The sequence below is a fragment of the Pipistrellus hanaki genome, assembly GCF_964339955.1.
Source record: "Pipistrellus hanaki genome assembly, chromosome: X".
Classification (NCBI taxonomy): Eukaryota; Metazoa; Chordata; class Mammalia; order Chiroptera; family Vespertilionidae; genus Pipistrellus; species Pipistrellus hanaki.
In genome coordinates, this window is record NC_140524.1 from 6121558 (window position 1) to 6138608 (window position 17051).

The 17051-nt window shown below is 41.1% G+C and overlaps 1 protein-coding gene across 1 annotated transcript in view; it reads right to left on the reverse strand.

Annotated features, from left to right (window-relative positions):
* Nucleotides 1-17051, reverse strand: part of DGKK (diacylglycerol kinase kappa) — a gene marked incomplete at both ends in the record, with an annotated part of 129038 nt that overhangs the window by 54827 nt on the left and 57160 nt on the right. Inside the window, one exon of the mRNA XM_084870818.1 lies at nt 16714-16836. Coding sequence (XP_084726944.1) covers nt 16714-16836 — 123 coding nt within the window. The remainder of the gene's footprint in view (nt 1-16713; nt 16837-17051) is intronic.

Sequence of the window (17051 nt, forward strand, 5' to 3'; positions counted from 1 at the left end):
TCCCTGATATAGGGAAGAAAAACCCCCACATAAATCCAAGAAGCTCACAGAGTCCCAAGCAAAATGAACCCTTGGCACATTATAGTTAAATTGGCAAACAACAATGACAAAGAATGTTAAAAGTGGCCAGAGAGAGACAGAAAGTTACATACAAAGGAAATCCCATCAGACTAGCAAGTGATTTCTCCACAGAAACTCATCAGGCCAGAAGGGAATGGAATGAAATATACAAAGTCATGCAAAGGAAAAGTCTGAAGCCAAGAATAGTGTACCCAGCAAGGCTATCAATCAAAATTGAAAGTGAAATCAGGAGCTCCACAGACAAAAAAGGACTAAGGGAATTTATCACCACCAAACCAGCAATGAAAGAAATGCTAAAGGGTCTGCTATAAAAAAAAGAAAAGAAAAGAAATAGGAAGCAAAGAAGGAACACTGGTGTAAAGAATAAAAATGGTGACAAATAAGTACCTATCAATAATAACTTTAAATGTAAATGGATTAAATGCCCCAATCAAAAGACATAGGGCAACGGATTGGATAATAAAATAAGACCCAAATATCTGCTGTCTACAAGAAACCCAACTCAGAAAAAAAAGACAAACACAGACTGAGGATGAAGGGATGGAAAAACGTTTTTCAAGCAAATGGAAATGAAAAAACAAAACAAAAACAAAAACAAAAAAACAAAAAAACTGAGGTAGCAATATTTATTGATATATCTGACAAATTAGATCTCAAAGTGAAGGACATAATAATAGATAAGGAACGCCACTTCATAATACTAAAGGGAGCAACCCAACAAGAAGAAATAACTCTGGTAAACATATATGCACCCAATACAGGAGCACCCAAATGAATAATAATAATAAAAAAAAAACCTCCCAGAGGATATCAAGGGAGAGATTGACAGCAATAAAATCATAGTAGGAGATTTTAATACCCCACTATCACCATTGGAAAAATCCTCTAAACAAAAAATCAACAAAAACATCAATCCTAAATGACTCACTAGACCAGATGGAATTAATTGACATTTTCAGAACATTTCACCCCAAATCCACAGAATATACATTCTTCTCAAATGCACATGGGTCATTTTCAAAGATAGACCATATGTTGGGACATAGGCAAAGTCTCTTCAAATTCAAGAAGATAGAAATCATACCAAGCATCTTCTCATATCACAGTGACATAAAACTGGAAATCAACTACAATAAAAACAATCCAAAGAAATTAAACACATGGAGACTAAAGAGTATGCTGTTAAACAATGACTGGGTAACCAGAGAGATCAAGGAAGAAATAAAAAACATCATGGCAACAGATGACAATGAAAACACAACAATCCAAAATCTATGGGACACAGCAAAAGCAGTCTTGAGAGGGAAGTTCATAGCTCTACAAGCCTACTGCAAAAAACAAGAAACAATGGTCATAAATTACCTAACCCTACAACTCAAAGAGTTAGAAATATCGAAACAAGAAAAGCCCAGTGTGAGCAGAAGGAAGGAAATAATAAAAATCAGAGCGGAGATAAATGACATAGAGACTAAAGAAACAATACAAAAGATCAAGAATACCAAGAGCTGGTTCTTTGAGAGGATAAACAAGACTGATGAACCTCTAGCCAAGCTCATCAAAAATCAAAGAAAGAGGTTCCAAATAAACAAAATCAGAAATGGAAGAGGTGAAATAACAACAGATCCCACTGAAATACAAAGGATAGTTAAAAAATACTATGAACAACTCTATTTCAACAAACTGGACAACCTGGAGGAAATAGACATATTTCTAGAAAAATATAACCTTCCAAAACTCAATCAGGAAGAATCTAGCAGCTTAATAGGTGAGTAACTATGGAAGAAATTGAAGCAGTCATCAAAAAGCTTCCGGCAAACAAAAGCCCAGGGCCAGATGGCTTCACAGGAGAGGTTTAGCAAACATTCAAGGAAGAACTAAAACCTATACTACTCAGACTATTTAAAAAAAATTCTGGAGGAAGGAACACTTCCAAGCTCCTTCTATGAAGCCAGCTTCACCATCATACCAAAACCAGATAAAGACAACATAATGAAAGAGAATTATAGGCCAATATCCCTCATGAACATAGATGCCAAAATCCTCAACAAAATTCTAGCAAATCGGATCCAGCAGTACATTAGAAAGATCATATACCATAACTAAGTAGGATTTATCCCAGGAATGCAAGGATGGTACAATATCCACAAATCGATAAACATGATACATCACATAAACAAATTGATAGATAAAAATCCTGTAGTCATATCAATTGATGCAGAAAAAGCATTTGATAAAATCCAACATTGTTTCTTCTTAAAAACTCTCAACAAGGTGGGAATAGAAGGATCATACCTCAACATAATAAAAGATATATATGATAAACCCACAGCTAACATCATACTCAATTGGCAAAAACTAAAATCATTTACCCTAAGAACAGGAGCAAGACAGCGATGCCCACTCTCACCACTCCTGTTTGACATAATACTGGAAGAACTAGCCATTGCAATTAGACAGGAAGAAGAAATAAAAGGCATCCAAATTGGAAAAGAAGAAGTAAAACTGTCCTTATTTGCAGATGACATGATATTGTACATAAAAAACCTGAAAGACTCCATAAAAAAAACTAATAGACTTAATAAATCAATTCGGCAATGTAGCAGGATACAAAATTAACACCAAGAAATCTATGGCATTTCTTTACACCAATAGTGAACTTACATAGAGACTAAAAAAGCAATCTCATTTACCATCTCACCAAAAAAAATTAAGATACCTAGGAATAAACTTAACTAAGAGGTAAAAGATCTGTATGTGGAAAACTACAGGACACTGATAAAAGAGATAGAGGAAGACGTAAACAGATGGAAGTACATACCATGTTCATGGATTGGTAGAATCAACATCATTAAAATGTCCATACTACTCAAAGCAATCTATAGATTCAATGCACTCCCCATTAAAATACCAACGGCATATTTCACAGACCTAGTAAGAACTCTCCAAAAATTCATCTAGAATAAAAAAAAGACCTCGAATAGCCACAGCAATCCTGAGAAAGAAGAATAAAGTAGGAGGGATCTCAATACCAGATTTCAAGCTGTATTACAAAGCCACTGTTCTCAAAACAGCCTGGTACTGGCACAAGAATAGACATATAGATCAATGGAAGAGAATAGAGAATCCAGATATTGACCCAAACCACTATGCTCAATTAATACTTGACAAAGGAGGTATGGACATACAATGAAGTCAAGACAGTCTCTTCAATAAATGGTGCTGGGAAAATTGGACAGATAAATGCAAAAAAAAATGAAAATAGATCACCAACTTACACCATACATAAAAATAAACTCAAAATGGATACAGGACTTAAACATAAGATGGGTAACCATAAAAATACTAGAGGAATCCATACTCAGCAAAATTTCAGACATATGCCGAAAGAACTTCACTGATACTGCCCCTAAGGAAATTGAAGCTAAAGAGGAAATAAACAAATGGGACTACATCAAAATAAAAAGCTTTTTTACAGCAAAAGAAACCATCAATAAAACAAGAAAGCCCAATGTATGGGTGAGCATATTTGCAAATGTTATCACTGGTAAAAGTTTAATCTCCAACATCTATAGGCAGCTTATACAATTTAATAAAAGAAAGATAAATGATCCAATAAAAAAAAAAGGGCAATGGACCTAAATATAATCTTTTTCAAAGAAGACAGAAGGCCAAGAGACACATAAAAACATGCTCAAAGTCACTAGTTATCCGAGAGATGCAAATCAAAACAATACGGTACCACCTCACACCTGTCAGAATGGCCAACATCAACAAATCAACAAATGGCAAATGTTGGCGAGGATGCGAAGAAAAAGGAACCCTCATGCACAGCTGGAGGGAATGCAGACTGGTGCAGCCACTGTGGAGAACAGTATGGAGTTTCCTCAAAAAACTGAAAATGGAACTCCCATTGGACCTAATGATCCCACTTCTAGGAATATATCCCAAGAAACTAGAAACACCAATTAGAAAGGATATATGTACCCCAATGTTCATAGCAACACAATTTACAATAGCTAAGATTTGGAAACAGCCTAGGTGCCGATCAGCAGATGACTGGATCAGAAAACTATGGTACGTCTATACAATGGAATACTATGCTGCCATAAAAGAAGGAATTCTTACAATTTGCATCAACCTGGATGGAATTGGAGAACATTATGCTAAGTGAAATAAGCCAGTTAATAAAAGAAAAATACCACATGATCTCACTCATTTGTGGATAATAAAGAACATTATAAACTGATGAACAAAAAGATAAATACAGAGGCAGTAAAGCATCAAACAGACTGTCAAATTACAGGGGGAAGGTTAGGGAGAGGTGGGGGAGATAAGAGATCAACAGAAGGACTTATATATATGCATATAAGCATAACCAAGGGATACAAAACATTGGGGGGTGAGGGCATGTATGGGAGTGGGGTGGGGGGCAATGGTAAGATATGTACAGATATAATACCTTAATAAAAATTAAACATTATATAATTTATCCTATTTAATACAACAGCAATATGCAAATTGACCATCACTCTAACATGCAAGATGGCTGCCCCATGTGGTCTGCCCCCATTGGACAGAAGATGGTTGCCACAAGATGACCAGCAGGGGAGGGCAGTTGGGGGGATCAGGCTTGCAGGAGAGGTAAGTTGGGGGTGAATGGGCCTCCAGGGAAGGGCAGTTGGGGGAGGGGCAGGCCTGCAAGGGAGGGCAGTTGGGGGTGATCAAGCCTGCAGGGGAGGGCAGTTAGGGGTGACCTGGCAGTAAGAGGAGGTAGTTGGGGGTGACTGGGCCTGCAGGGAAGGGCAGCTAGGGGGGACCATACTTATAGGAGAGGGCAGTTAGGGGTGACCAGGCCTGCAGGTGAGGGAAGTTGGGGGGGGCAGGCCTGGAGGAGAGTGTAGTTTGGGGGGATCCAGGCCTCCAGGGAGAGCAGTTTGCGGGGGGGGGGGCAGAACAGCAGGGGACAGAAGTTAGGGACTATGAGGCTGGCAGGGGATGGCAGTTAGAGGTGACTGGATCAGTAGGGGAGGGCAGTTGGGGGGGACCAGGCAAGCAGGGAAATGAGCAGTTGGACATCTCTCGAGGGGTCCCAGATTGGAGAGGGTGTAGGCTGGGCTGAGGGGCAACCCCTCCTCCCCCCGCATGAATTTCATGCACTGGGCTTCCAGTTTAGAAATATTTTCAAATATTAACGTTGACTGTTTAGATTGAATTGTAAATGTGTTTGGCCATGTTTTGTGCCTTTAAGATGCTTGTCATTCAACAATTCCATACACTTTTGATTTGTTTTATTTGAAGCATCACAATTTGATGTTTATTTAATAATGTGACTATGTCACTTTGTACCATTAATGAGCATATTGCTATAAAATAGTATTGATCTTTTTGATCATATTGCCAAAAATTGTAAGTGAAAACATTTGATGCATTGACAGACAGTGATGTTTCTATAGTAATCTAACAAATATTTGTGTGGCTTCACACTTATATTCACCTCTCTTTCACATCTATAACATAAAGCATGCCATCCTTTATGCCAGTTGGTCTTTTATGCTGGTCGGTCAGATGGACACATGGTCAGTCACTTAGCCTTTTATATTCTATACTAGTGGCCCTGTGCCCAAAATTTCTGCACATTAAAAGGGGATTAATTAGAGGAAATATTTCAATATTGATATTTGCCCTTTCTATATAATAGTGTCAGAGATGAAAGAAAATTAGTAAAATGTATATGAAATTCTTTCTCCTGTCTGATTCTGGAGTGTGCTGTGGGACCCAGAGTCAAGTCCCCGCCCATCCATGTGTGCCTCAAAATCATGTGAGAGCCAGACCCATCCAGACCCCTGCCATTGGGCTAGATCCAGACCTGGCTAGTCCCACCCTTGTTAAGCCCTGCCAGGAAGGGAGGTTCAGCCTCAGGTGCTCCATCAAGGCCCTCTGGGCAGGGGACATAGCCTGAGGTCCTCTGGCCCAACCCTGGGGAAAGGGGCACACCTTGAGGTCCCCCGCCAAGCCTTCTGGGCAGGGGTTGTGGCCTGAGGTCCCCCATCCTGACACCAGGACATGGGGCATAGCCTGAGGTCCCCAGCCTGGTGCTGGGGCAGGGGAACCAGCCTTAGGTCCCCTGGTCCAGCACTGAGGTGGGGGTCATATCTTGAGGCCTCCTGTCAAGCCCTGCTAGGCAGGGGGCATAGCATCTGGTTCTCCAACTGGGTGCCAGAGTGGGGGTCATGGCCTGAGGTCCCCTGTCAAGCCCCACAAGGGCGGGGGGAGGGGCGCAGCCTCCGGTCTGTGCTGATTGTTCATTAAGGCTCCTTATGGAAACTTGGCCTCTGTTGTGGGTGCAGCCATCTTGTGTTATGGAAACCCCTGCCTCCGCTGTGTGTGCTGCCATCCTTGTGGTGGAGTGATGGTCCATTTGCCATTTTCATATTCCCTCTTTATTATATAGGATAATAAAAGGCTAATATGCAAATAGTCTAAACGGCGGAACAATCTGAATAACCAAACAACTGGTCACTATGACATGCACTGACCATCAGGAGGTGTGTGTGGAACATGGTGGACATTGGCTGCGGCGGGATGGTAAAACAGGTGAGTGGGGCACCACACCAAGGCAGGGCACCAGTCGATGTCATCAGGGCAAGCTTATGGTGGTTACTGAAAATTCTTTGCTCCCGCATGTCGCAGTCCTATCCAGTGCTTGCACCTGCTGCCAGCGTGGGCCCCACTCACACCTACTACTAGCGCTGGCCCCACTTGCACTGCGGCCAGTGCTAGAGCCATTGCTCACACCCACTTCCAGTACCCGACACTGATCCTGATCACTCTGCACCATCAGTAGGTATGAGAGGCAGCTGCCAGCCCTGATTGCCCCTGAGGGCTTCTCCACCTGCCCCTGCTCCTCAGGGGCCAATGGGGCAGCAGTTGCTTCTTGCACCCACTGCTGGTGCTGGCCCCAATTGTTCCATGCTGTCAGTAGGTGCAAGTGGGGCTGGCACCATCAACACATGGGAGTGGCAACAGAGGGAGTGCGGTTGCCAGAAGACAGGGGACCAGGGGCCACAGCAGTAGGGGCACAGAGGATGGGCTGAGACCCACCTCTGTGCCTACCGAAGCCTCATGGCCCACAGTTCCTTTCAAACTGCACACATTTTTACACTGGGCCCCTAATATATAGATAATGCTGGTTTGCTGGGGATGAACTCCTTTAGTTTTTCTTGTCTGTGAAACTTCTTATCTGACCTTCAACTCTATATGATAGCTTTGGTTGTGGGTCCTTGCTATTCATCACTTTGAATGTTTCTTATCACTCCCTTTTGACTTGCATAGTTTCTGTTAAGAAATCAGTTGACAGTTGTATGGGCACTCCCTTATAGGTAATTCACTGTCTTTCTCTTTCTGCTTTTAATATTCTTTGACTTTAACCCTTGGCATTTTATTTATTTTTATTTTTTAAAATGTATTTTATTGATTTTTTACAGAGAAGAGAGAGGGATAGAGAGTTAGAAACATCCATCAGCTGCCTCCTGCACACATCCCACTGAGGATATGCCCACAACCAACGTACATGCCCTTGACCGGAATCAAACCAGGGACCCCTCAGTCTGCAGGCTGACACTTTATCCACTGAGCCAAACTAGTTTTGGCAACCCTTAGAATTTTAATTATGATGTGTCTTGATGTGGTCCTCTTTGGATTCCTTTTGTTTGGGTTCTCTGTGGTTCTTGGACTTGTAAGTCTATTTCTTTCACAAGGCAGGGGAAGTTTTCTGTCATTATTTCTTCAAATAGGTTTTCAATATTTTACTCTCTCTCTTCTTCTGGCACCCCCATAATTTGGATGTTGGTATCCTTGAAGTTGTCCCAGAGGCTCCTTACACTATTTTCATATTTTTGGATTCTATTGTGTGTGTTTTTCTGTTTGTTTGTTTTTTTCTCTTCTGGTTGGGTGTTTTTTGCTTTCTCATATTTCAAATCATTTATTTGATTCTTGGGATCATCTAAACCAGTGGTCGGCAAACTCATTAGTCAACAAAACCAAATATCAACAATATAATGGTTGAAATTTCTTTTAAGAGCCAAATTTTTTAAACTTAAACTTCTTTTAACACCACTTCTTCAAAATAGACTCACCCAGGCCATGGTATTTTGTGGAAGAGCCACACTCAAGGGGCCAAAGAGCTGCATGTGTCTTGCAAGCTTCAGTTTGCCAACCACGGATCTAGACTACTATTGCATCTCTGTCTATTATTCTTTATTTCAGTCAGTGTATACTTAATTTCTGACTGGTCCCCCCCCCTTCTCTCTCATTCTCACTAAGATCCTTGAAAGTCTCACTAACTCCCTTGAAGGTTTCTAGAAGGTTCTTGAGTAAGCTTATAACAGTGATTTTGAACTCTATATTCAATATTTTTGCTTTCTTCCATTTGTGACATGTTTCTTTGTTTCCACATTTTAGCTAGTCCCCTGTATGTGTATCTATGTATTGAAAATGAGCTATTATGTCTCCTTGAGTTGACAGTGGCCTTTTGTAGTAGATGTCCTATAAGGTCCAGTGGTTCAGCCTCCCCAATCACCTGAGGTGGACACTCTTGATGCACCCCTTTGTGGGCTGTGTGAAAGTCTTGTTGTAGTTGAGCTTTGATTACTGTTGGTGTCACTGGGAGGAATTGACCTCCAGGCCAATTGGCTATGAGGACCAGCTACAACTACAGTGGGAGAACTGCTATGCAGGAGACACCCTTATGGGGCAGGACTTGGTTCAGTGGGGCTTTGGTGCTCACTGAGTCTGCCCCTTGAGTGTTATGGATGTGTTTTAATCTGGTATGGTCTCACTCTGACTGGGCACACTGGCTTTTGGGTATTCAGGGAGGTGCAAAGTCAGCCATTTCCTGGGGACACCCAACAAGAGCTATAGAAATATCTGAAGATTCCTCCTCTTTGTATCAGCTTTGGAAGTGCCCAGACGAGGCCCAGCTGTTAAGCAAGGCAGGCTGCTGCTGATGCCAGGTCTTGGGCCTTTTATTGATGTCTGTAGCTCCCTGACCCAGCTGCAGCTTGTTTGACAGATATTATCCTGAGCAAGGATAGGCCATTTATATGCAAAATCCTCTGCCCTCAGGTTGGGTGAGGCTGCAAATTGGATGGGGCGGGGTCTCAGGGAATAACCAGGGCAGAGCAAACAGAAATGGCTGCCAGTCAGCCCTGCAACCCAGAAGGTCTCAACATTGGAATGATGACCCATGCAAGCACCTCCGTCTGGGAGAAAGCTGCCTCAAAGTTCCTGGCCCAATGCCAGATGATCCAGTTCCTCCTTGGATGTGTTTGTGTCCCTCAGATCCTTGCCCTGGCGCTGGAGCTCAGAAGAAGCAGACCTTGTAAGTTCCGTTTGTATGCTGGCATTTTAAGTAGAGCAGCTGGTCCCTAGTAGCCTCTATCCTCACTGGTTTTTACTGCTCATAGTTACAGTGACTTCTTTTCTAAGCCCTGGGGTCCTGAGCTGGGTGTCTGGTGTAGGGCTGGGACCTCTTGCCCCTCTGTGCAGCCTCCACAGAGATGGTCTCTCTCTGGATTAAAAAAAGTGGCACATGTGGGTGCTGGAACAGCCCATTCCAGGCTTCTACACCTCCTACCAGTCTCTGTGTATTTTCTTCTTTACTTCTCTAGTTGTTGGACTTCCATTCAGCCAGATTTCTAGCAGTTAGAAATTATGATTATTTCATATTTTAGTTGTAATTTTTATGTGGTTGTGGGAGGCAGCATGGGGTTTGCCTTTGCTGCCATCTTGTTCTCCTCCTTGTTAAGTTTTTGTCTGGAAGATCTAACCAGTGAAGTCAGCAGGGTTTAAAGTCCCCTACTATGATTGTATTGCTATCAATTTCTCCCTTAAGGTCCTCTAGAAGTGTTTTTTATTTTAAAAATATATTTAGGTGCTACTGTATTGGATGCATATATGTTTCTCATGGTTGCAAGCTCTTGCTGGATCTATCCCATTAGTGTTATGAAGTGACCTTTATTGTCTCTTGTGATGGCCTTCATTTTGAAGTCTATCTTGTCAAGTATGAGTATTGCTACCCCAATTTTTTTCATTTTCATTTGCATAGACAAATTTCTCCCTCCTTTTACTCTCATCCTTTGTACATCACTTATAGATATGTAGAGTTGCAATCTGGTATGATCTGATACTGACAACTGGGTGCACTGGCTCTTGGATATCCAGGGAGTGCAGAGTCAGCCACTGCTTGGGACCACCCAAAAGGAACTACAGAGAGATCTTCAGATTCTTCCTCTTTGTATCCAGTTTGGAAGAACCGAGATGAGGACCATCTCTGAAGCAAGTCAAGCTGGTGCTGGTGCCAGGTGTTGGGCCTTTTATTGATAGGTTTGGGGCTTCCTGACCCAGCTGCAGTCTTTTTGAGAGATTTTAGCCTGAGCAAGGAAAGACCATTTATATGCAAAAGCTGCTGCACGCAGCTTGGTGTGGTTGTAAATTGGATGAGGAGGGGTCTTAGGGAATCACTAGAGTGGAGCAAACAGGAATGGCTAACAGTCATCCCTGTGACCAGGTAGGTCTCTTGTATATAGCATATAATTGCATCATTTTTTTTTTTTTTTTTTTTTTTTTTTACCCATTCAGCTACCCTATGTTTTTTTGATTGGATCATTTAACCCATTTACATTTAAGGTTATTATTTATAAGTACTTATTTATTTTCATTTTAATTCTGTATGCCTATTTCTCTCTCTTTATTTCTTCTTCTCATTACAGCTGTCTCTTTAGTATTTCTTGCAGTGTTGGTTTGGTGATGATGTACTCCTTTAGTCTTTTTTTTTTCTTTGTCTGATAAGCTCTGTATTTCACCATGTATTTTGAATCATAGCCTTGATGGATATAATAATATCGGTTTCAGATCCTTGCTTTTTCATTATCTTGAATATTCATGTCATTCTTTTCTGGCCTGTAGAGTTTCTGATGAGAAACCATCTGAAAGCCTTATGGTAACTCCTCTGTAGCTAACAAATCTCTTTTCTTTTGCTGCCTTTAAGATTCTTTGTCTTTAAATTTTGGCATTTTAATTATGTTGTGTTTGAGTGTGGGGTTGTTTGGCTTCTTCTTGCTTGGGACTCTCTGTGCCTCCTGACCTAGTGTGACTTTTTCCTTCACCAGGTTAGGGAATTTTTCTGCCATTATTTCTTCAAACATGTTATATACCCTTGCTCACTTTCTTCCCCTTCTGGCATTCCTATTGTGCAAATAGTGTTATGTTTCATGTTGCCACACAGCTTCCTTAACCTCTTCAATTATTATTTTTAATTGTTTTTCTTTTTGACTCTTTGATTGAGTGATTTTCTCTACCCTGTCTTATAATTCAATGAACTGATCCTCACCTTCCCCTAATCTGCTGTGTATTTTTTTCACTTTGTTCTTTATTAGTACTATGTCATTTTTTATTTCTGACTGGTCTTTTTTTCATAGTTACTATATCTTTACTCATGCTGGTGAGCATTTTTGCTATCATTATTTTGAACTCTATAGATTAGAAATTTCTTATCTCCATTTAGTTTAGCTCTTCCAGAGAATTCCCTTGTTATTTAATTTAGGATTTTTTTTCTCCCATTTTGGCTGCCTGATTTGGTTTGTGTCTATGCATTATGTAGATCTGCTACTATTCCAAATCTCTACTGTAGGATAATGTCCAAATGCTGTTTGTGGCTGGCTCTGAATACCCTGTTAGGACCTATCAGCAATGCACAACTCGTGGCTCCCTCTGCTTGAGCTGGGTGCCTTTGGAAAGGAAAAAGATGTGCACCAGCATCTGCTTTTCCTACTCCTGGGACCAGAAAGAGATCAGGCAAAGACTCAATGCATCCAGAAATCCACCTCTGCCTGCAGTCTGATTGTTATGCTCAGCCTCTTAGTGAACCTCAGGCTATAGACCACAGCAAACTGTAGACTGAACAGGGTGGGGCAGGAGGTTTCCCAACAGGGAAGGGAAATTGTTTCACCCCTGGAAAAAAGGTGCCTGGATAGTAAAGGTCTGCCTGAGAAAGATTTCCTCTGCAGTGTGGGTGAATGACCCAGCACATGAAATGGGGGTGGCTGCCTTCCAAGCTCTAACCCCAGAGTCCCCAACCATGAATTCTCCTCGCACAGCTCTAGTCCACTCTGCCCTTCCTATGCTGGAGCCCAAGGTGAGCATGAAATTTTATGCTTTTTTCCCCCTTTAAAAGGGTGCCTGTATTTCCAGCCATCTCTCCCTGGCAAACAGCAACCCCACTGATTTTTTACAACCACGTGTTATGTGGGCACCATTCTCAGTTCTGGTGCTCTGGGCTGGGGAGTCCAGCTTGGGGTTTAGACCCCATATTTGTCAATGGAAACCCCCCACAGCTGAGATATCCTTCTAGAACTTCAGCTGCTGTCGCTGGGAACCCAACCTGCTCTCTTTTGCCTCTGCATTTCTACCAGTTTCTATGTGGTCTCCACTTTGCATCTTTGGTTCTCTCCAGCTAGTCTTTAGTTGATTATTCAGGGTAGATTTACTATATTTTATTTGTAATTCCAGTTTGGTCCTAGGAGAGCATCAGTGTAACTTCCAGTTAACCCACTGCCATTTTGGAATTCTTCACACCACATTTTGTTTTGAATTCCACAAATTTTTATCTCAGTATCTTTTTATCTTATGTATCTTTTTTTGTTATATTTTTATTATTTATGTTTGTTTTTTCCTTTTAAAAAAATCTTTACTTTTGAGATTATTACAGATATCCTTCTCTCCCTTCCCGCCCCCCCCATTACCTCCTCCACCTGGTTTCCACCCCAGACCTTTGCCACCCTATTTTTTGTGTCAATAGCTAATGTATATATGCATATAAGATATTTGTTTAATCCCTTCTCCCTCCCCCCACTCCTCTTTCCTCTGAGAATCCTCATTCTGTTCCATTTCCACGCCTCTTATTCTATTTTATTCATCAGATTATTCTGTTCATTAGATTTATTATTCCTTTATTTTGATTTTTAGATTTAATTGTTGATAGGTATTTATTTGTTGCCATTTTGTTGTTCATATTTTTATATCTTTTTCTTTTTCTTCCTCTTTTTAAAGAATACCCATTAACATTTCTTATAATACTGATTTAGTAGTGATGAACTCCTTTAGCTTTTCCTTGTCTGTGAAACTTTTTATCTGACCTTCAATTCTAAATGATAGCTTTGCTGGGCAGAGTAACTTTGGTTGTAGGTCCTTGCTATTCATCAATTTGAATATTTCTTGCCACTCTCTTCTGGCCTGCATAGTTTCTGTTGAGAAATCAGCTTATAATTGTAATTGTATGGGCACTCCCTTGTAGGTAACTAACTACTTTTCTCTTTCTGCTTTTAAGATTCTGTCTTTGTCTTTAGCCATTAGCTTTTTAATTATGATGTGTCTTGGTGTGGTCTTCTTTAGGTTCCTCTTGTTTGAGACTCTATGTGCTTCTTGTAATTGTAAATCTATTTCTTCCACCAAGTAGGGGAAGGTTTTCTGTCATTATTTCTTCAAATAGATTTTCAATATCTTGCTCTCTCTCTTCTTCTGGCACCCCCATGTGAATGTTGGTATGTTTGAAGTTGTCCCAGAGGCTCCTTACACTATTTTCACACTTTTGAATTCTATTTTCTTTTTGCTCTTCTGGTTGGGTGTTTTGTTGTTGTTGTTGTTGTTGTTGTTTTGCGTGTGTGTGTGTTCTTTTTTCAACAGGAAGTGCTAGGAACATATAGGTAAAATTGTATACTTAAATTAGTGCTCTGTAGGTAAAATTGTATACTTAACTTAGTGCTCTATATTAGAGCACTAAGTTAAGTATACAATTTTACCTATATATTCCAAAAATTCTAGTTTAGCACTTCTTAGTTGGGATTCAGGAATCTGTATTTTAACAACACCACCAGATGATTCTCATCCTGAGAGAATTTTGGGAAACACTGTCTTAGATAATCACCAGGGTGGAGCAAATAGAAATGGTTGCCAGTCAGCCCTGAGACCAGGGAGATCCCAGAATAGGAACAATGATTTCTGCAAGTACATCCATGTGGGAGGAAGCCACTCCCGTGTTACTGCCTTGTTGCCAGACAATTCATTTCTTCCTTGGATGTGTCTGTGTCCCCCAGACCATTGCTCTAGTGCTGGAGCTCAGAGGAAGTGGGACCTTGTAAGTTCAGTTTGAGTGCCGGCCTTTAAGAGGAACAGCTGGGTCTCCAGCAGCTTCTGTGTCACTGAGCCTCAACCCGCACTGGTTTTTACAGCTCATAGTTCTTACTGCCCATAGGAACTTCTTTTCACATCTCTGGGACCCTGGGCTCAGAGTTTGGTGTGGGACTGGGACCCCTTGATCCTTTGGGTGGCCTCCACGGAGACATATCCCTCCGATTAAAAACAACACACATGAGTGCAGGACAAGTCCATTCTGCTCCTCTGCACCTCCTATAAGTCTCAGTGTGCTTCTTTACTTCTCTAGTTGTAAGACTTCCATTCAGCCAGCTTTACAGTGGGTCTGGATGAAGATTCTTCTATATTTTAGTTGTAATTTTGATGTGGTCATGGGAGGTGGCAAATACAGGCATTTATCTGTGCTGTCATCTTTCAAATCTATTTTTTTTAATTTTTATTTTTAAAGTTGTTGACAGTATTACAGATGTATATCCCATTTTCTCCCTTTTTGCCCCCCTCCACCCCACCCCACCCCACCCCATGATTTTCCCATGTTGTCTCAAAGAGAATGTATTTTTTTCTTTTTACAGAAAGACTGAACTTCTCAGACTGTTCCCTCTCGCTGTGCCCTAAGGGTTATAGGTGGTTTATAACTCTTTCTCTATTGGTTACAGTTCTTTGTAACCTATGAGCAATAGGCCCCATTGGTCATCATATCCAGGTGATCTACAGGTGTCTCCTGGGGGCAGCCACAAAAATCAGGGCACCCAATGCTGGTACAAGTCCCTTCCAGATGGTGCTTGTGAGCTGGATCAAAGCAGAGAGAGCACAAAGATGGTACCCATCTGCTGGACCTAGGCAAATGAAACTAGAATCTTCTAAGAAGATGTGTATAATTTGGTTTCTTCTTGTCTAGAATAATCAGTTTGGGTTTTGTTTTTTTGTTTGTTTATTTGTTTTTGGTTTTTTTCTTCCCTTTAAATCTATTTTTAATATTTTTTATTGTTTGAAGTATTACAAATAGTGGTACATATGTCTCCTTTTTTTTTTTTTACCCATTGACCTCCCCCCGGCCTCCTTTACCCCCCCAGTACATGCCCTCACCTCCCCCCTCACACACACCCCGGCCCCAGAGTCTTGTATCCATTGGTTATGCTTATATGTATGCGTACAAGTCCTTCGGTTGATCTCTTACAGCGCCCCTCCCCCCCAACCTCCCTTGCCTTCCCGCGCTGATGACGCCTTGCCATGCTAACAGTTAGCAGCTGTGTGTCACTGCAGGTTGCCCAGGACCAAACCAGAGAGAGTCTGACCTGCGTTGCCCCCATGTGCCCACCATCCAGATATCATTGCTGACATGTACACATAAGGAACTGTTTGACATTAAAACAGGGACTCAGAACTGTTGGACATTGAAATTGGGACTCAAACATTTTTTGTTATTATATGTTTATTTCTAGTCTGCAGAGGCAAGATTTTTTAAAGGAAAGAAATGGGGGGAAATAGATACAGAGGCAAAGAAGCATTGAACAGACTGCCAAACTAGAATAACCAGTTTAAAAGTAGCCTCTAAAAGACTAGAAAGTCTAGATCAGGCTTTCTCAATGCTGGCACTATTGATACTTTGGGCCAGACAGTACTCTGTGCTTCCCTGTGCATTGGAGGTTTAGCAGAATTCTGGGTCTCTGCTCATTAGAAGCCTGAAGCACACCCTCTTTCCCTGTTTGTAACAATCAAAAATCTCTCCAAGACATTGTTTTATGTCTTTGAGAGGCCAAAATCACACCCAGTTTAGAATCTCTAACTTAGAGATATGTTAGTGTTGTAGTTAAGAGCACAGTTTTTACAGAATTATATATCAATCAAGAGTATTTTGCTTATTGGCTGCATGACCTTGGGCAAATCACTTCTCTTTTCTGAACCTCATTTTCTTCATCTGTAAATGAGGACAATGAGGCCTTGCTTAGGGTTGTTGTAAGGATTAAATGAGATCATGTGTATAAAACTCTCAATACATAGTAGAAATAAGAATGTGTTATTATTAACCTTTACTAATTAACAAAGATCGCAAGTTTCTAGGAAATGTTGATTGAGAAATGAAGGTGTTTTTTTTTTTTTTTTTAACAGTATCAGAACCTAATTTTTAATTGCCCTGACTGTCATAAGATAATTAAGCTTTTCCCTAGTAACTTCTCCCTTTTGCTAGTGGGCCTCACCAATTAAGAACCATAAAAGATGAGAGTCTTAAATATTTTTCTTAGAGACTCCATAGCCAGATCTGGAAAGGCGGGGTACTGAGCTCAATACTCTGGAACCTGTGTAATCTATTTAGATGTAACAATCTCTGAAAGTCTAGTTATGTGTAGGCACAGTCAACCCTCAATCCACCCCTTCTCTACAAGTCAAGTTTTCTAAGTATCAATGAGATGAGGTGAGTCTTACCGTAGAATTGCACCAGAGGCACCGGAAATCTTGAAGTCTTTGATTACTGCCACAGTTCTCATGACAAACTGCACATTGAGAACTAACAGATATATTTCCTTCTACCCACTGATGAGGCATAGTTTCCTAAAGGGCAAAAAGAGACAAGAAGTAGAATTTAGGATATAAGGAGAGAAAGAGTGATCTGGAATAACATACTATTCCATGGAGGACATTAGGTAATTGCAAGGAAGTTCCTCCTGATCCTGCCCTCCCCACTTCCAATGCTAGTGAGCAAGGACAGGTAGTTGTGGGGGGCCTTAATCATTCTAGAATGTTCAGGGGTCTTCAAACTACGG